General features: G+C 26.6%; 4 protein-coding genes across 4 annotated transcripts in view; 2 read left to right on the top strand and 2 right to left on the bottom strand.

The window, feature by feature from the left end:
* The window catches only part of LOC105620047 (basic proline-rich protein-like), a 9,814-nt gene extending 1,355 nt beyond the window's left edge, over positions 1 to 8,459 (top strand). The window contains exons 2-3 of the mRNA XM_012201560.1: positions 6,878 to 7,270; positions 8,202 to 8,459. Of these exons, the coding sequence (XP_012056950.1) occupies positions 6,878 to 7,270; positions 8,202 to 8,459 (651 nt within the window). The remainder of the gene's footprint in view (positions 1 to 6,877; positions 7,271 to 8,201) is intronic.
* A 1,733-nt stretch (positions 8,460 to 10,192) lies between these two features.
* Positions 10,193 to 11,535, bottom strand: LOC105620038 (mitochondrial inner membrane protease ATP23 homolog). Its single transcript, XM_012201549.1, has 5 exons — positions 11,322 to 11,535; positions 11,076 to 11,121; positions 10,875 to 10,956; positions 10,515 to 10,739; positions 10,193 to 10,390 (listed from the first exon to the last, which is right to left on the bottom strand). The coding sequence occupies exons 1-5, from the start codon at positions 11,533 to 11,535 to the stop codon at positions 10,193 to 10,195; spliced, it is 765 nt and encodes a 254-aa protein (XP_012056939.1).
* Positions 11,536 to 12,455: 920 nt separating this feature from the next.
* LOC105620027 (translocon-associated protein subunit delta) lies at positions 12,456 to 13,417 on the top strand. Its single transcript, XM_012201541.1, has 2 exons — positions 12,456 to 12,821; positions 13,118 to 13,417. The coding sequence occupies exons 1-2, from the start codon at positions 12,573 to 12,575 to the stop codon at positions 13,376 to 13,378; spliced, it is 510 nt and encodes a 169-aa protein (XP_012056931.1). The 5' UTR covers positions 12,456 to 12,572; the 3' UTR covers positions 13,379 to 13,417.
* A 428-nt stretch (positions 13,418 to 13,845) lies between these two features.
* LOC105620016 (proteasome assembly chaperone 2-like) lies at positions 13,846 to 14,657 on the bottom strand. Its single transcript, XM_012201531.1, has 2 exons — positions 14,325 to 14,657; positions 13,846 to 14,253 (listed from the first exon to the last, which is right to left on the bottom strand). The coding sequence occupies exons 1-2, from the start codon at positions 14,655 to 14,657 to the stop codon at positions 13,846 to 13,848; spliced, it is 741 nt and encodes a 246-aa protein (XP_012056921.1).
* Positions 14,658 to 21,289: the final 6,632 nt, after the last annotated feature.

The raw sequence follows: 21,289 nt of genomic DNA, 5'->3' as shown, positions 1-21,289 counted from the left end.
CGTTATAGTCTCTCTCTTACTTCTCTTCTTCTCTTCTTCCTACTACTCCTCTCTACTACTACTCTACTACTATACTCTCTCTCTCTTATCTTCTTCTTTCTTTCTCTCCTCCTCTCTCTCTCTCTCTCTCTCTCTCTCTCTCTTTTCCTCCCTTTCTCATGTGTGTTTATATTTTATACACACATCTTTTCTAGCGGCGCATTGCAATCGAAGTACAGGGTTAAGAGCATAATATAAAGGTCTTGACTGTTGCAATAGAGCACAGATTGCCTGCTTGCCTGCTGCATCTCCGAACAACATTGACGTAACACTGCCAGTATTATTGATTCGGTCTGGTCCTTTTTCACATTGATTTTCTTTCACGTCGCCGGCCGAAGTTAATGGCAGCGATGAATCGCGCGTATTGTCGCATGGTCTGTTATTACGCCGGAAAAAAGATTCGCGATAGAACTCCCGTTGCGTTTATCGTATCGCGAAATCGTGCTCTCATCGTTGCGCATAAACATTTGCTAACCGTTCTTTACCTCTGTCTTAATTAATTCTTAACACTGTGCGCAAGCGAGTGATTCTTTATGAGTTTACGCGAGCACATTCCTATGTTTTTCATTTACAATTAAAACCTGATAGAAAAAATTCAGAACATCGCGATATTCAGTTATAATATATGTGAATAATTTTAACACATATACTTATCATATATTACATAAGAAACCATAATTAACGAAAATTAATAAACAATTTATAAAATTTAACGTAAAACTTACGTATTTGTATGTATGTATTATATTCATTTCAAAATTTATTACACATATCCTTCAAATAAATGGATTGCAATTTGTAATAAAATATATAATTGAAAAAAATTTCTGTAGTTGAAAGTGGACGAATGAGAATCTGGTTAAATTTATTAGAATTTTAGGTGAGATAACTGAAATTCTAATACAATAATCTGGTAAAATTTACTAAAATTTTTATTTTTACTAGAATTATATCAATCAGAATTCTAGTTATTTCAACTAAAATTCTAGTAAACTTAACCAGAAAATTCTGATTCATTTATTTTCCACCAGAATTACTATTTAATCCGAGACCATTTTTCTCAGTGAGTATACCAACATTTTGAAAATAATTAAATGACTGTTAAATTAATAACTAATGATATAAATTAAATAACTAATGGTAAATTGAACAATCTTTATAATTTCTTCAAATTTATTGTTAATTTTCGTATGTTATTTTCATTGCTTATAATTCATCTCTTAATTCATGTAGATAAAATTATTCATAGTAGTCATTACATAATAAATAATTCTCTTGCAATAAATCTTAATAATATTTGATCTCTTTTACATAATTAAGTGCTTGATATAAAATTAAAAAATATGTTTGTAAAATAATAATACTAATTATATTTGATGTTAATTTATATTTAACATCAATTATCAATATATGATTTGAATGTTAATTTATTTCAAAATAAAACATTTTTTTCCCATAAAATCACAAAATGTTAATGTCAATTAAAGCTATACAACAGATCAATATCTGTTATAATTAATATAATATATTACATAAATGCGATATCGAAATATTTGAAAATTGGAAAATTATCAAATATATATTTATGTACGAGTTTATATTAATAATAATTATTAATTTTAAAATTTATATTCTGTAAAAATATTGTTTATATCTTAACTTGTATGGTTTATCGAAGCAAATAATGTAATAATATTGATGATAACTAACATTGAAGATGATAAATGTACGATAGATTAGAATTATTTCATCTAACTCGTATGTTTCATCATAGACTATAATTATTTTCATCAATCTCATCAAAAATCGCAACTCGTAGGATATGTTATATTACGGAAAAAAAATTTCCTTGGCACCTTGACGTACTAAATATCAAACCCAGTATTAATAGAGGAGGCGCTTGATTTATTAAAATTACACACCTCATAACATGATTCGTGCTATGGCTCGTACCTGATAAGCTACGCGACAAATGTCAGTTTACACACGAGAACGATTGGCGATATTCAACACCGGATCTGAAAGTTGAAGAGCATCTATTGCATATGTAGATGCAATACAGACACAAGATCCTATGATATTAGACACGCAGCACGATGGAACTAACCCAACAAAAAATTGTTCATGCATGAATATAGTAAATATGTATAAACATACATGAAGATATATTCATAAACATATAAAATTATATATGAAATACGTCCATATATTGGGTTGTCCAGAAAGTTCGTGCTAATTTTAAAGGAAAATTGAAACGCAGAAGATTTAAATTTTTAATTTCATTTATTAAATTTAAATCTTTTGCAGCACAAACTTTCCGAACAATCCAATATATTCATATGTTCTTCTTTTTTTTGTAAAATTACTTTATAAAAATTACGCTGGAAAGAGTAACTTTACAAAAGAAAGAAGAATGTATGGACATGTATGGACATATTTCATATATAATTATATGTATATATTTATGAATATACATGTTTATGTTTGTTGCACATATTTATATTCGTGCATGAAAAATTTTTTATCGGGAAGATGAAAATTTGATCTCCGGCCACCTACTATACTAACCTGTCGTAAAAACTTAATCATTTCGATTTATTTTTGTAATATTTACGTTCAAAAGATAAACTCAAATATTCTTTCTTCATAATAAAAAAAAAATAAGGATAAAATTATGCGTAATATACTTGACATGTTCATAATACTTTGCCTATATATATTTATTTAATTATATAATTATTAATTATTATATAATTATTTAATACTGTTTTTAAAAATAAAAATGTTTCTCTATATGATAAAAATATGAAAATATATGACTTTATGTTGCGTATATTACGAAACGATAAACTGAAATATATATCATAATAAAAATAGATTTAAAAAATCTCCAAACCTCTGCAATAATATGTATGATGATTAGAAATGCAAAAGTAAATGTAGAACCTATGCATATGTAGAATGTCAATACGTATTATGACACACTATAAGTTATCTACATCAGTTTACGACATTCTCACAGCTTATTATGTTCTCATTATATAGACCTAAACGATTTCTCAAAATGTCGACTGCTGACATATGTTCCGGTTATAAAAACACGTCTTGGTTGCGCATCGCAAATGCGAAATAATGCATTGCCATGATAAACTTGCAACGTCTTCAACTTCATGAGATAACTAATAGCCATATTTGTAATACTTTATTACGCATCAAGACGTAATATTACATTTATTTCAGTTTCATTTCACTGAAAATACAAGATATTATTTAAAGATAAATGAATCTTTTATAAGTTTGATAATATTTTTATTAATGTAATAATGTAATACGTAACGACAAAACAATAAATAAATTTTTAAAAAACTGTAAAAAAAAGAATTTATTATACAAGATTATAAATTCTTAATTTTTTAAATTAAAATTGTGTGATCTACAAATTTTTAAATTTATTTCTATTTATTTCTTTCTAGTAATTTCGAATCTTCTTTTAACGTAATTAAAAATTATTAAAAATTAAATTAATTTAATTTAATTAAATAATTAAAAATTAAGAAATTTAATTTCTCAATTAAAATTATAATATAAAATTAGAACAAACAATTATTATAATTATCGTTTGCAAAAAACAAATTCGCTATAGTGTTAACTTAATTTCCATCAAAATTAAAAATTTTATTTCAGATTATTTCATAGAAATATTTTTTTAATCAAAAAATTTAATCTCAAGAAATCGTTTGTGTTGTGAGCTCTATTTTTGTGAAATGCTCAAATATGAATGCAAAGAATTCATACTTTCTCTCACGCATAGTACGGTAAATTATATCAAAGTCTTTCAAACTTAATAAAAACTACACATAATGTAAGTACAGCAGCGTAAGAGAGATTTCTATCCCTGACACTTCAACGGCCATAACAAAGAATATCTATTGATTTAAGATCTAAGATTTCACAGAAGATGATAATATTCAATAATATTCAGTTTAAAATTGCCAACATTCTTTTCTCATTACAAAGAATTTCTCATTAGTATAATAGCAATATGCATATTACACAAATTTTACGAGACGGAACTTTTTTCTTAACCGTACGTTTAGATTGTTTTCCTGACAATTCTTTAGTCTATTGATGCTCGTTTTTGTCAATGCAGATTTAACTTTAATCTTGGTTTAATTTAATGTTTATTTTTTTCAGTTCTAAAAATTAGAAAAGGATAAATATGTTAAATCAAGATTACATATAAAGTTAATTTATATTGGCAGAAATAGACATGACACTTGTTTCGATTTGAAATCAAGAATTTATACTTTTTAATAAGTAGTATTTTTTTTACACAATTCAATAAAAAAAAAACATTAAAACGAGACTAGTCTTTCCCAAAATTTTTCGATTGCTGAATATGAATCTGATTTTCAAATTGCTCTATTACATCACACTTTTGAGAAATTTGTAGTTGCAAAAAGAATTATTTTTGTATATGTTGTCATATTATAAATACAATATGTGATCTGTTGGAAAAGTTTTTTGCAATCAAAATTAAATATATCGTTAGGACTTTCAGCCTTCAAAAAAAATGTGTCGGCTACAGTTGATAAGACATTCATGATTAAATATTGCGAAACAGCTGTGAATTAGGTCATTAACTTATTAAAAAACTTTCAATTAGGGTAACTCATTAGGGTATATATACACTGCACCTAACAAAAACTTAATTTATAAATATTATTTATTATGTTTAAGATAAATAAACTGTACTAATAAAAACTTTGTATTGTCTGCTACTTTTAAAAAAATATTAGAAATCCTAAATATTTATTTTTCGTATTAAAAAAAAACTTTTTGAAACTCTTGCATTTTTGCTATATATCTCATAGAGTATATTACTCATAGATGAGATGTATAGCTCACGAAAAATTTACAAATAGTGTCTTATAAATACAATAGTGTCTTATAAATAAGACATAAATAAGACATAAAATAGTATAATAACTTAAAATGTGTTTACAAAGTTTTATTAAGGAATAATAAATATGTATATGAAGTAATAAATAATGATTATAATCTTTTACATATATAACAAATGTTATGCTATTAAATACATATTTCATATAATACATTTATTGCATTTAGTGTACTGAATCTAATCTGCGCATACTTTGTATACTTTGGGCATAAATCCCGTACACTAAAAATACGTATATCGCCCCCTCCCTCCCCCTCCAAATAGGTGAAATATCATCAAGCTGAACAAAGAATATAAGAAATAAGTAGTTGTAGTTTGCCATACTCCATTCTCTATTATCCTTTTACACGTATGTATCACCAATAACCATTAAGCTTTTCGTAATCTCTACAATAATCGTTTTATATGAATTATGATATATGATTGCGCTATTCATTACGTTGACAAATCGATTCAACTGACAGTAATTTTATTAATATTAAATAGGAAACTGAAATCATAACACACTACTAATTTAACATAAAAGCATATAATAGAATGGTTGCATGCACATTATCTCTACTCCTTTTAGTTTCTCTGACTTCTGCAGTATAAATCCTCGTGCAGCGTAAATACTGGAAGTCACATCTATATTTATTTAAACTTAAAGATTTTTTTAAGTGATTATAAATCACTCATGTCAAAATTGACAAATTCAAAATATGCAATCAATAACAAAACTTAAAAAATATCCAAAAATTTATATAGAGATTTTTTTTTCATTATTTTGAATTCATCAAATTTTACATCAAGTTCATATTCAGCAATCTAAAAACTCTTGAAGTTTAAATGAACTGCTATTTGATAAATTATCATTGATCTAAAATTTTTTCTACAACATTTAACTATGAATGAATATCTTATTAATCACAACCGACACAAAAAATTTTTTGAGAGCTAAAAGACCGAACAATGTACCTAACTTTGATTGCAATAAAATTTGTGTAGCACGTAATGTCACGTACATACATATGTAATTATAATATGACAAAGTACAAAGAAAATAATCCTTTTTTTGCAATTACAAATTTTGTAAAATTATGACGAGATAGAGCAATTTGTAAACAGGATTTGTATTTAGCATCCGAAAAAAACTATAAGAAATGACTAGTCTCAACCTAATGTTTGAAAAAAATTATTTTTTGTTAAACTGTGTTATATAATTTAAACAAGCCATATATGAGCCAATATTATGAACTGGTAGCGCAGATGTCTCTCACATTCAAAGCATGGTATTAACTCGGAGTAAATAGCGGTTAATTTCTATTCAGATTTTCTTCAGCCAAATGTTGGCTTGCGTATTCTAGTGAGCAAATTGCCTGCATAACGAATTACAGATTAGCAACAAATTTGTTTAGATGTTGCAAGAGATCATCCATATCCGTATTAAACTCATATTTTATCGGCAGTCTGCTGATATAATCTAATAGCAGATTGTTGACAGAAATTGAATGAAATTGATCATTTTGTAAACTATGTTAATTTAATATATCACACAAAATGTAGAGATTCTATAAAACTCTCTAATTTCTACAGAATCTGCCATTATATTTTATCATATAGTAGTCTGTTATATAGTAGTCATATAGTAGTCTGTTATATTTCTGTTGTATTCTGTCGACAAAAGCTAAGACACTGTGTCTCCAGATTTGTCGCAGATCTTTCCAAAATCTCAACAGATTTAGCTATCCGAATATAATCCTTGCTTCGATTTTTTTTTAAGAAAGATCAATCTTTATTTTATTTAATTCTATTGCATGACTTCTTCCGTAAAATACGTTCCGAGAGGATATACATCTCACTAAGTGAACTAACGACCCGATTTCTCGTACACAGCTAATCGTACTCTGCGTGACGGTAGCCAGCGTTATTGGTGATCTGCCACCGGGCACACGGCGCAACACTTACTTGCCGCCAGAGCCGACAAAAGGTTACACGTACAACAAGCCGCCGGTGTCATTTCCGAAGCCCACGCCGACGGGGCCATTTCCTACTTCGAACTTCCCTGGACCCAGACCGACGCCGTCCTTCCCCACACCTAGGCCAACACCGTCCTTCCCCGGACCCAGGCCAACCTTTCCCAGACCGACGCCCACCTTCCCACAACCTACCAGAACTCCAGGAACTTTTCCGCCGTCCACAGGATATCCCAGAATAAGACCCACACCTCCTTTCCCAGATTATAATGGCCAACAAACCAATGGTGATAGAACATCCCTTATCCCTGATGTAAGTATACACTAAAAAAATCTAATATTTAAGTGATTTTAAAGAAATACAGAACAAATACATACTTTTTTACTTATAAAAAAATCTGCAATTTAGAAACTGTAATTGAAAAATTAATTTTTCTTTTATCTAGAATAGACATAGATCTCTAAAAATTGATAGAACACCTCTCAAAACTGCGAAGTATCCTATTAAAACAGTTTGAAGTAGAAAGTTCGAATTTCATTTTGGATAAATAATTTAAATAAAACTGTCAATTTATTTGATCAATTTAATCGAATCGAGGATTCAAATATAATTTTCATACACTAAAAAAATTAAATTTTAATAAATATTTGTTTGAATAGTTCTAAATTTTTTAATATATTAAATAGAAAATTTTAAATGGTTCGGACATTAAAGAAAATTCAAGTATAAAAATAATATAGTACTTATTAAAAAAAAGGAAATAAACAGCTCTATTTCTTTGGGCTTACTCTATTTCAGATTTACAGTTAGATCTAATGGATCGAACAATTCGAAGTGTTCTTAGGCTTGAATTATTTAACCTTCTAATCGTGTTTAGAAGATTTAATATAATATATCACAAAAATTGATATTTTTGTTGGCAATATTATCGTTACCATGAAAATTTTCTAAAAACACTCGAGTCGAAAAAGACCCGAACATAGTTAGAAGAAATAATTAGGACTGAATTATGTTATATTAAATTATACATATTGTTACAAATATTATTTGGATTTTAGGATTGAATTATTTAAATATAAGATATTTATAATCTTTCAATTAATAAATATGATTTAATTCAAATTAATAATTATTTTTTATATTTTTTATTTTTATCTGAATGAGATAATATAATTGAGGTTTGTATAAAATTAGATAAATCGATATTGCACACGTATTTAATTTTTTAATTAATGCATTGCAGCATGATCATCATCATCACGAACCTGGCATGCCCTTTGACTTCAACTATGCTGTGAAAGAGGACGCTTTCGGCAACGATTATTCACACAATGCCATTAGCGACGGTGAAGTCGTCCGTGGTGAATATAAAGTACAACTTCCGGACGGTAGGACGCAACTTGTGCGATACACTGCGGATTGGCAACACGGTTTTAGCGCACAGGTTTCTTATGATGGAAATCCTCGTTTCGACGGTGGAAATTTCAATCGAGGCTATTAGCTTTAGCGTCGGGTTCTAGGGCTGTTCAATTTCTGTTAAATCAAAAAGACTACAGAACACAACGTCGTATATACTGCATGTAACAATATTTTTAAAGATATTGAAGATTAGTAAGGATGTATCATGAAAGTATGATAATTTATATAGAAGACAAATGTTCACTGTATTTCTTAATATGATACTGATAATAATAACATATTCAGCGTTTTAAAATTCTCACATAACGTTATTCGTAAAATTTCATTTTAACTCTTCCTTGTTGAAAAGGCGAACAGATAATTTTTGTAACTTTAGAACTTTGTTTTGATATTGATATCTACGTATCAATTCGATATTTAAAATTCAAAGTCAAAATTTTACTAAATTCTACTTCTATTTAAAAGATAATAATTGTAATGTTTATATGCAATTGTTAGTCGTGAGAAGCTTTTATTTTTCATAGCTCATAGCTGAGGAAAATTACTAATAGAATTTATTGCTATTATTATAATGAACAAAAATCTATTTTTAATACAAAATTTTGTAGAAAGTAGTGCTATATATCTATTCAATCAATTTTGAGACAAATTATATATATATTAATGTGATTCAATTTTCCTTTTCTTTTTAGATTTATAAATAAATAATTTTAAATAACAAAAAATAATAAATATTTAAGAAACTTATTTCATCTGTGATATACATAATCATTACACTACAATAATAGTATTATCTACTTCATCTTATGTTCATTAGATCACAAATCAATTTCAATAATAAATCATATAATTGTTGCAATTGCGTAAATTGTTGGATCACATTAATATATATATAATATCTATATTATAAATAAATCTCCTATATATTTTATTATGCAAATTATATTTTTAGCACTGCTTTGATAAAAATCACAATGAAAAAAAATAGACATAAAATAGACATAGTATTCTATTATTTATATTATTGTCTTGCTTTACGCACCAAAATTTATTGTTTTCTCTTCAGTATTTGAGAAATTATCACATAAATAATTTAAAACTCTAAATAATTAGTATAGATAATTATCGTTAAGAATATAATATTATAAATATTATAATATAAAATTAATTCGCAATTGAGCTATGTAACGAGGTGACTACAATCACGTACTTGAGAAAAAAAATTTACTTACAATAAAATTTAAATAATATTAATATCCTCTTTTCCTGAAACACTGCCAGATTTATATATAAATAGAAATATTTCTGCAATCAATCCTAGTTTCAACTAATATATGTAACATAAAAAAAAATTTTTTTTACTAATTTCTATACTAAATAAAATTGTTAAACTTTATATAAACTTTATATAAAAAATATTTAATATTAAATTACTATTAAATGTTCAACTTAATAAAGTCTATATTATATTAAACTTTCTTCGATTATCTTTTACCTGACTATTAATAAAACTAATTTCTACATACTTAATAATATCTAGAAAATAAAATACTATTATATATATATATATATATATATAAAATGATTTTATATGCATATTTATGTGTATTTACATATATATATAAGTATATACACAAAATTATTAAAGCTTTTCTATGCTTTTGTTATGAAAAAATGACATAAAAATGGAAAAAATAGAATTTATCATATGATATTAATTTTAATAAATACTAGTAAATATAATCAAACAAAATGTGTACTTATTATTGCATTTATACTATTATGTATAATTTTTTCATACAATTTTTTAAATATTTACATGTCATATCCGTATAAATATCCTTCCGCATATGCTCTCGGCATATCAAATGAATTTCTACGAATTCTTCTGCCAATTGGTTCTAAATCATTATAACACTTTGTAAAAACTCTCTCTATAGCTGCTTCTGCAACTTCTTTTGATACTTTATGCACAGCCATTACTGACAGTCGTGCTTTATGCTTTACACAATTCTGTTAATAAAAATATTATAAAATTAGAAATTAGAAATAACGCTCATACAAGAATAAATGTATTCTAAAAGAAAAAGAAGAGAGAGATATATAATCGAATCTCCCAAAATCTGGTAATATCTACCTGATGTGTCGCTTTTATATTAGTAAAAGACGAATCGCCTTGTAATAGTGAACCCATAAAACTACAGTGTCCAAGATTTGCTGCTCTAATTTCTGTACAGGCTAGATGATCAATATTTTTCACATCTAACTTATTACGGCAGTAATCAAACATATGAATCATTTCATGTAGAAGAACTCCTCGAATCATGTCTTCACTATGTGCTGAATTTTGACAGATAATTATCTGTAAAGAAAATAATTTTATGTATAGCAAATTAAAAGAATCTATTTTTTATAGAAATATAATATAAAATATTTCATTAGTAAAACATTTAGTGGCCCAAAAAAATTTAGTCAAGCAATTTGGAAAAATATTTACCTGATTAAATTCTGAATCATATCCACCAGTTACAATCGGATTACACACTTCACAAGAAATGTGTCGTCGAATATCTATTTCACTGGAATACCAATAATAATAATCTAATAAACAATAATATCTAATAATAGTCTAATAAACAATAATGGAATCAAATTATCAATTTATATATATAATACACATAAAAAATAAATTACAAACCATCCAGAACTCCTCAGTGCTCCCATCATGAGTTTTATTATAGGACCTAGAAATGACATATAATGAAAAAAATGATATTAGATTTAAAATTATACAAAACAAAAAATAAAATAATAAATATTATATTTATACGCAATAAAAGCAAGTTAAATTAATACATAAATTCTATTTATGAGACATCAAAAGTAAGTTTATGAATTACACTTTGATTTTTATTTCTTCTTATATAAATAAGAGATATCTTACTTTCTTTTATACATTTATAAACATTGTGTTCACATCGATTTTTGTCTATTGATTCACGTCCCTGAGCGCCAAGTAATATCTTAAACCAACTGTGCTGAAATTTTTTTCCTCTCCTTTCTGGATACATATCAGATCCCCATAAATCTTCATTATTCAAGGCTGCTTCTTGGCTATTACCACTTTCATCCCTTTTCTCTTCATTCTTAACTGTCATGGTCGCGCGAAAATTAGGAAAATTGATACGATAGAAATAAATCTGAATAAATAAATATTAATCACATTAAAATTTATACTCAGTCAAATATTTTCATGCAAATATTTTCATGCATGTGTATCAATGTACATTTTCCAATTTGAGGTTATGGTGAATTACATCATCTCACGTGGTTCACATCCACTGACACTGTCCACAATCGTGAAATCACGTGATCACAATTGTAGCCGAACAATTGATAAATATTTAGAATTTTAGAATACAATATTGTATTCTGTTGGGAAAATTACTTTATAAGTTGCTCATTTTATATTATATTTATTTATATTTCATTTTTTAGGTTACCTTGTACGTATGTATTTATTTTAGAAATTGAATACAAAAGTTTGGGTATTTTATTTGTCGTTATATTATTATGTTTTATTTGTTCAATTTTCATATTATTTTTTATACTTAATTTAAATAAATATAAAATACTTAACACATGTAACATGTAATATTTAAAAAAATAACTTTCCATCCCTCCAATTAAATGTAATTGAATGATTAGATCCAAAAGCATGAATTCATTATATTCAACTATTATTCATTAGCAAATGTAAATTATAAAATAGTCGAGAAAATAGTACTTTAAAAAAGTGTAAATGGAAAAAAAAATTGGACAATACTCGATATTATCTCTATTATCTTAAATTGAGATGAAAATCATGAGTAAATTCAGAATATTTAAAATACTTAATTTAGAATATTTATAATTTCATTGGTCTAAAAAATTTGCTCACATTTATAATTTCTCCTTCGTTTTAAAATAAATCGATTCCCAGTCGCAACACTTTTCACGTTTATTCACCAGACGGCGTATCGTCGTATATGTAAGCGTTGCGTGTATCGACGTGGCATGTTTAAGTCGGTAGGTGGCCGATTGGAATTATATTATTGACGTACTTGGCGCACGTTGGAACTGTTGGAAGGCGCACATTCCAATACTTATAGTAGATAGTTGTCAAATTGTTGGAAAAAATATCAAAACTTACAAGATGAACAAGATTTTTTTCTTGTGCGCGTTAACGAGTTTAATTTCTGTGGCTTTCGCTGAGACCTGTCAAAAACCTGAGATCGTAGCATCGTCATATGTGACGGAAGACGCTACGGTCCTCACGAATGTCGCTTTTACTATGCAATTCGTGTTAAAGTGCAACAACGGTGTAAAGGGAATCAGTTTGTATGCCGAAGTCGAAGGCAAAACATTGCCGGCAGTCAGACTGAGCGCTGATAATAAATATCAGGTAATATATATATATATATATATATACTTTTTAACATTGCTTATTTTAACATAAGTGTATCAAATATATATATTTGAATTAAACAAAGATAAATTAAACGTGCGACAAAAATAATATTTAGAGATATTTAATAATTTAGTTTTTGATTTCAAATTGTTAATTAAAAATTTAATTTGAAATCATCTACCTTCTTCTAGTACTTTAATAAAAATCATCAATGATAACACGATACTCTGATCAATATGAAAGTCATCAATGATAATTTAATATTCATGAAACTATTTTGCCTGTGTTAGATATCCTGGACAGAAGATATCAAGAAAGCAAGGTCTGGCGATTATTACATAAAACTGTATGACGAGGAAAAATATGTCGCTGTTCGTAAAGCAATAAGGAATGGAGAAGATCCTGATAGTGTGAATCCCTTAGCAGTAGTTGTTCTAAATAATCCGGGAATTTTCCTCGGTCCTTGGGTGAATTCCGAATTCTTAGCCGCTTTCTTAGCTATTCTTGTATCCTATTCGGCATTTTCTGCAAAATACAAACTTCTAGCGTAGAATATTTTTTGTTATTAAAAAATAAACATTAATAAAATATTTGAATAAGTATTATTTATTTCTTTAGAAATAAAACTTAATAAAATAAAATTATTTGTATATTTTTATATATTCACCATAAAGAAGTTAAATATTATACATTACATTATATATATAGGACACATTCTACTGGTGCTCACAAGGTTCAATTCCTTATTTAATATTTGATAAAAATGAAATGATTCCAAGAGTATTGTGAGAGCAAGTGAAATAAAGCCATAAGCTTTTACTACAATTTACTGCATTCACATCTAAACCATACGAATTAAGTTTTTTTTATGTAAATACTATAGTCCTTTTCATATAAATTTATTTATATGAAAAATTTTCTAAATTATATATTACATTCAAATATACACTTGTATAGTCATAGCAAAATATTATTATTTTAAGATTAACAAAATAGTACAAAATATATCCAGATACAATCAATACATATCCTGTGATGGTGGCTTCCCAAATAAGTATTTCCAAGATGGTGGATACTTCAAATTATTACTGCTTGATTCTAATACACATATCCATTGATTTAAATAGCACACCAGAGCTATTGCATCTTCTATATTATCCCCTTCAGAACAGAATTTGAATAAGATAGCACAAGGAATGTTAGCATTAGACAGAAAGTTGAAGATGCTCTTAGCAAATCCACCCCCTGGTATCTGCAATCTTTCCTCTCCAGTCATGTCTTTCGGTTTATGCGGAATCCAGTTGAGGTCATCAAAGAGTTTACCAGTCTGAGACTGTATACTAGGAGAGGCAACATATCTCAACTTAAGATGCTGCGGTTGGACTTCTCTTTTTACATAATCATGACTGCTTGCAAGAATTATTACCTGTGAAAAAAAATTTCGCAAAATAAAGATAATTGCAATATTATTAAAAGAGTACAGAATTAAAATATTACTTTAGCTATTTTTCTCTCGGTGACAAATTGCGTAATTTCGTTGAAAAATTCTAAAAGTTCTCCAACATACGGCGATCGGATCTGTATAACGACAATACGTTCCTTGATCCCCGCGTAAATATCAATCGTCGTGATAAGCTCATTCGAATGCTCATGATAGGCGTTTGCGCCAACAATAGGTATGAATGACGCGCTAAAAATTTGACCGACTTTTGGAAGGTTAAGATTCGAAATGAGTAAATCAACAGACAGTTGTCCAACGTTTCCAACCGCTACCGATGGTAAGATGAGCGTATAATTCTCCAAATCAATATCCTGCATTAATTCAATCATTTTCACATTTAATAATATTACTATTTCAGAGTTGAAATATGAGGTAAATATTACAAGGCGATATGTCACACAATACTCGACAACTCAACTGGTAATGCATACGTGCGAGTTTACATGCACTTCATGCACTTGTATTGATAATAGGTCTGTCACGTTGATTGCACTTTTTGCACTTAGCATTTTCGTTTTCTCTCTTTTCACGAATGAATATATATTAGGTGTGGGAAAAAGTTCGTGGCGTTTTTCCCGTTAGCATTTCCCGTTGGCATTAAAAAAACGCCACAAATTTTTTCCCATACCTAATATTTATCCTATTTTAAGTACAAACATTTTATTCGCCGATTAACTTTAAGTATTGCCAACTGCTAAACTGAAAATTTATTATCTAATTTCAAAACTATGTATTTGTAAAAAATAGTCAAATATATTTACATTTCAATTCATTTACATTTTATTTATTATCTCCACACAATACTTTTTCTTTACTATTATTAATAAGAATAAGAGAAATGCCCGTATTCATAATCAGACCTTGTACTTAAAGCTTAAATTTATCTTTAGATGCTCAGCAACTAATGAAATAATTCGTAGAGTATCTAAAGATAAATTTAAGGAAGCCTTAAATATAAGGCTTGACTATGAATACAAATAAGCGACAGATTTTTAAGGCCCAATTTCACGGTTAACTCTTAATCGAGGTTCAACTTATTTATTATCTCTTTTCAATTCTAGAATTGGAAAGAGATGAGATACAAATTGAATCTCGGTTAAGAGTACTTAACTGTGAATTGTGAAATTGGGCCTAAGTCTTGGCCTAGTCTGGCCCTAATCTGTTGGCTATTCTGGTGATAAAGTTAATCGACGGATAAACTTAACTGATGTTGGTAAAACTGACGTTGGAACTGACTTGAGTAAAACTCCCCCGAATAAGCATGATTAGTTTTTGTGGATCAATCAATCATGTTTAATTGTTTGGCAAGCAGACCTATCTTTGCCGAATTGAATTCGCTCAATATAAACTTTTTTAATTCTTCCTTTTTCCTTTTTTTTTACTTTTTTTAATACAACACATTATGCAATAAGATATATTATAATAAATTATTTGCATCTTTTAGATAATCTGGCAAAAATAAAATTGCTTGTAGAGGTTCTTCACCCCCACCGATTCTAATCGGCGGTCCTCTTTGGACTATAGGGAAGGAAATAATACAATACATTGATCGTAAATATCGTTATCATTACTTTTTTATAGTAACGATTTGGTAATAACATTACAATTTTTTATATAATGGTAAGTCTAAAGTTGGGAAAATCACTTTTAAAAAGTAATTTGTTATCATTATGAGTTATTTATTGAAAAAGATACATAACTCATTATTTTATAATATTAGTAAAAAAGATAAAAAGTAATGCGTTACTAATATGTTACTCATTATTTGCTACGACTAATGTAACAAATTATTTTGTCAATAAATAACGAATTATTTTTAAAAAATGGCTTTCTCAATCCTGTTAGTTATTATTAAATCATTATAAAAAAAATAATGCAAGTAAAGCATTTCCATTCCTATTTCCATTCCTACACATATTTTTTTCATTTTTTAATTTAACATTTTTCATTTATACAATTTCTTTTGCATCATAATACACTTTCTTTTATATCAAAATATAATGCATTTCATGCAATATTAATTATAATTTAAAAAATAAAATTACAAATAATAATTATTTATATATTAGGTGTAGTAAAAAGAAATCCATTATTTTTCCATTCAATTTCATGCAAAAATAATGGATTTCTTTTTACTACATCTAATATAATAAAATTAACTCTTTATAAGATTATTCCACACGTTTACCATTAATATGTGTATCATTGTAGTTATTATGCAGCCTATCTAAGATTTCACAATTTCCTTTATAAATGAAGTGATATTTTAAATTAATTTAAATTAATTTAAATTCAAATTTTATTCGATAAAAACGAATCAACCTTGTAGAAACCCTCCACTACCCCCGCCGGTTTCAATTGGTGGTCTTCTTTTTATGATATATTGGTGACGTTCAGCAAAAAAAAGCAGTTGCATTTCAACTGTTGTAAAATTTTTCATTCAACATAATTGGTTTACACATTTAGATCCATAAAGAATCAAAAGCAAGAACCATATTGAAGAATTTTACAGTTGCAAAATTGCTTTCTCTGCAGCTATTATTTCATATTTTTATTATTTACATTATTTTGCATACAATTCATTTGATATCAAAATACAATTACAATAATAACAATTAATAAAAATTAATAAAACAATTAATAAAAAAATATACTTCAGACTAGAAAAACTATAAAATATTAAATTATAATACATAATAGTTCAATCAAATAATTATTATAAGACTATTCTGCTTTTATCGAATATCATTGCGGTTATTATGCATTTTATCTAATAAACTATATTTTATAATTTTTTTATAAATAAAATAATATCTTTAGAACATAAAAAAATTTCATCTGATAAAAGCGAACTAACACCTTGTAGAAGCTCTCTACCACCCCCACCGATTCCGATCGGCTCTTTTCTTTAGACCTGAGACATAATAAGTACAGTAAGAGGCTCCGCGTAATAAAAGGAACAGGGAACAGAAAACAAAGAATAAGAATTTGAACCTATCAAAAATCATGTATTGTGGAATACACAGTTTCTAATAGGTTGAAATTCTTATTCTTTGTTCTCTGTTCCCTGTTCCTTTTATTGTGCGGAGCTCCTAAGCCTCTTATAAAAATTATCCAATCATAGTCAAATATTCTTCTCACAATCTATAATTGATCAATTTCTCAAGGCTTATTGCATCTATTTTGTGTTTCAGGATTAATACGTCATACTGTAAAATGAAATTTAAAAAAATCGGGATAACTGACACAAATTTTAACAATACTCAAACAATGCGCATATGTCAAAATCTAAACATAAAAACAATCTTAAAAACATCCTGATTTTAGGTATGCGCGCTTTTTTAGGCATTTTTCGAAATTTGAGTAAATAATATCTCGATTAGAATTAAAATTATTCCATTTTACATTTTTTCATATTTTTGTTATTTACATTATATATTCTATATACAATTTCTTTTATATAATATATAACATAATATAAAAGATTATAAAATTGAAAATATAGCATAATATACAATAAGAATACATATAAAATTTCTTTGTGAAATTATATACGAAACGTTCGATATGCGTCTATAACACAATTTTGTTACGATACAATGTGAAATATGTGGGTATGATCGACAAATTACTATTACGTAACGTTTCTTGTACATATAATCGAATACTGAATAGCAACTGCAAAGTTTATTTTGTTTTATTTAATTTATTTTTTTTGGTTGCTTTACAAGCAACCAAAACCAAAAAGATTGTTAATAAATTCATAATATATACTTTTCAATTAGAAAGAATGTCAACAATTGACATATTGAAACTATATTTTCATAAGATTCAAACAAAATATATAGCACGCAAAAAATAAGCAAAGCTTTAGTGCACGATAATGATCAAATAAAAAAGTATGCGATAAATAAATAATCTCATCAATTCTAATATACACAATTTTTATTCTGTTTCAACGTAAGTCACGTAAATAATAATTATTTCTCTGCATGATACATATCAAAAAATATTTGTATTGTATCTATTTTTTAATAATATAAACAAATAAATCAAGTAATATATTTAATCGCGTGTGTAAATTCTAATTCCCGTTTTACTTTATTAAAGATTGTGTTATAACTGTTTAATAAAAAATAATCGGTAACAATTCGATCAAATCAAGTCCCTCAGCTGAGTGGCTCATTAAGTAGTATCCGACACAGAGAAGAATGATCTATATGTGCTGGAGAACGAGCTGTGCTCTATTTCTGTCAAGTTTCACGAGATTAAGCAGCAAAAGGAAGTTAAACGATCCATTGAATATCAAGTATTTTACTGCAGGAAACAAATCCCAAATTTCAGGATTGCTCCCAATAGCAGCTATTTTGCGAGTTAACAACTGTCACCTTTTTCCAAATCTTTGCATAATACAAGTGTAATGCAATTTCCAAATATTTGGATGATAATTTAATCATTCATATAGATATTCATCAGTTTTTTAGTACACCAGATAAAAATTCGCGTGCGAGAAAATATTCTTCCATCAAATACATCTTTTTATTACCACAAAAAAACAGGGATAGAACGATTCCTATCGAAAAGTGGTTACAAATGATTACATTTCGAAATAATAAAATACATACATTTTTACTATTATTTATTAAATGTGCGAGCACAAAAATTCTCAGGTACTGACTGTGCGAGGCGAATCGAACCGATAACAATAATACGTCAATTAATTTCAAAATAATCAAATATTTAATGAAATAAGATTCATATCGTTTTTTATTTTTTCTATAACAAATGTATTCAGCAAATGTATTTAAATAATTAAATAGGCTTATCTAAATATTAAATGTAACATTTAGATAATTAAAAATTATCGAAGTTTTACTGATACCGGGGTACCCAATCGATTCATCTCGAATTTATTAAGTATTCACACATTTTTAATTATGTTTCATTGCAATAATTTATTCAAATAACTATAAATCTTTTTGAAACAATTTATGAAGTATAGAACTATCAATCAAGTAGAACTAAAAATTCCTTAAATAATATATACATACTGCGTATGTATTTTATTATTTAAAGCAACCTAAAATATTTAAAAATTAATTAATGTTCTGGAATATGTAAAAATTAATTAATATTCTGGAATAGGAGGAATGTCCATCGCCTGAAAAAAATTTCTTAAAAAAGCTTAAAATAAAAAATATATTCATTTATAACCATACTTTTTTCTCAAAGAAGTCGCGAAGAAACGACCAAACTTATGATTTTAATTTATTTAATGCAATTCATTCTTTCCTATTTTTGCACAATTGCTATCCATATTCAATTCGCTAAATTTTTTTATTGTCAAAGCAGCATTAATATTAATTAATGGAAGAATATTTAAAGAAAACAATAAATTTTTCACTTAAAAGGACAAGTTATTTAATTGATTTCGCGATTCAATTTAAAAAATTAATTAAACTACATTGTTGCTGTTGTTAACTTGAAAATCACAGCTCCCGAGGATTGATCAAAAAAATCAAGATTAATTTTAGCCCTGTAACGGAAATCTTCAGATTCATCGGGGCACCGAATTAGAAGTTTTAAATGAGTTCCATGGAAAATAATGAAAAATGTCTTTCCACGTTGAAAATTACTACGACTCTTCGTCGGTACAAAATATTTACTAATGTTCATTTGACGCAAAAGACAATGAAGCTCTACTATCGAGACAACGATCACATCTATAAACGTGAAAATAAAGATGTTTCATAATTTTTAAACGATTTAACATATTTAATAAATATGTTAGAATAAAATTTAAGAATTTGTTTAATAAATATTTGATATACTTTTTGAATACGTTTCATCATAAGAGCGAGGTATGAAATAAATTTCGCGGACAAATATTGTATATACATATCGTAATCATAATCTTCACAACTGTAGTTATGTCTTATAATAAACATACTACAAAAATTATAACCATTAATACAGAATTTTAAATAAAATATGTACCGAATTTATTAATAATCTTTTATTATAGAAAAATTTTTTTAAAGACTTCTCAAAACGAATGTTTATTAAATACATCGATCTCCGTCTTATTAAACGCATCTGATTACAATAATCAATCATTATTTACAATTATTATCCATCAATATCATATATATTACAATTACAATAGTAATTACAATACGTAATATTACACATAATATATAATAATATACAATAATTATTACATAAATTAGGAATATAATACATATATAACGTAGTATTTACAATAATATCCCATAATGAAAAAAATGTCTGTTTATATATAATTATATAAAATTATAAATATATAATTTTATATATATATTTATATACAATTATATATAAAATTATATATAATTATATAGAATTATATACAATTATATATAAAATATGTCCATTTAAATACAAATATATAAAATTATATATAATTTTATATAATTATATTATATATAAAATATTTTTTCTCGAGGTCTTTTTAAAAAATTTTTTTAAAATTAAAATTTCCTTTAACATAATTTTTAATTGATATTAAATATAACAACAATAAATAGAGTATTATTCCTAGTATTATTATTATTACGTTTAAAATAAAATTATTTAATATTTAAGATAAAAATAATAATAATAAATATAGCATCATATTTATTACTATTATATTTAAATTATTATTTTGTCTATACATGTATCTGTTTGTCTTTTCAATCTTAATTAAAATTATTTAATTATAATTAATTAAAATTATTATGTCCACCTGTTCCAAGTTCCTACCTAACTATATTCTTTATCCGTATCTCTACCTATCTATCGGTATTCCTATCTACCCGTCCAAACTACATTCCTACTTGTCTACATTTTTCTCTATCCACTTTCCTATATCATATATTTTAACTTAATAAAAAAATTTTTAATTAAATTAAACCGCGACGCGACACGTGACTTATTAATT

Source organism: Atta cephalotes (genome assembly GCF_000143395.1).
Source record: "Atta cephalotes unplaced genomic scaffold scaffold00002, whole genome shotgun sequence".
NCBI lineage: Eukaryota > Metazoa > Arthropoda > Insecta > Hymenoptera > Formicidae > Atta > Atta cephalotes.
Note: the sequence above shows the minus strand (reverse complement) of the source record. Positions and strands in the feature narration are given on the sequence as shown.

Coding starts and splice junctions, on each gene's coding strand:
- LOC105620038 (XM_012201549.1), bottom strand. CDS start 11,535: ATGACAGTTAAGAATGAAGAGAAAAGGGATGAAAGTGGTAATAGCCAA. Junction 11,122..11,321: donor TTATAAATGTATAAAAGAAA/GTAAGATATCTC, acceptor TGTCATTTCTAG/GTCCTATAATAAAACTCATG. Junction 10,391..10,514: donor ATATAAAAGCGACACATCAG/GTAGATATTACC, acceptor TTTTATTAACAG/AATTGTGTAAAGCATAAAGC.
- LOC105620016 (XM_012201531.1), bottom strand. CDS start 14,657: ATGATTGAATTAATGCAGGATATTGATTTGGAGAATTATACGCTCATC. Junction 14,254..14,324: donor CCGAGAGAAAAATAGCTAAA/GTAATATTTTAA, acceptor TTTTTTTCACAG/GTAATAATTCTTGCAAGCAG.
- LOC105620027 (XM_012201541.1), top strand. CDS start 12,573: ATGAACAAGATTTTTTTCTTGTGCGCGTTAACGAGTTTAATTTCTGTG. Junction 12,822..13,117: donor GCGCTGATAATAAATATCAG/GTAATATATATA, acceptor TGCCTGTGTTAG/ATATCCTGGACAGAAGATAT.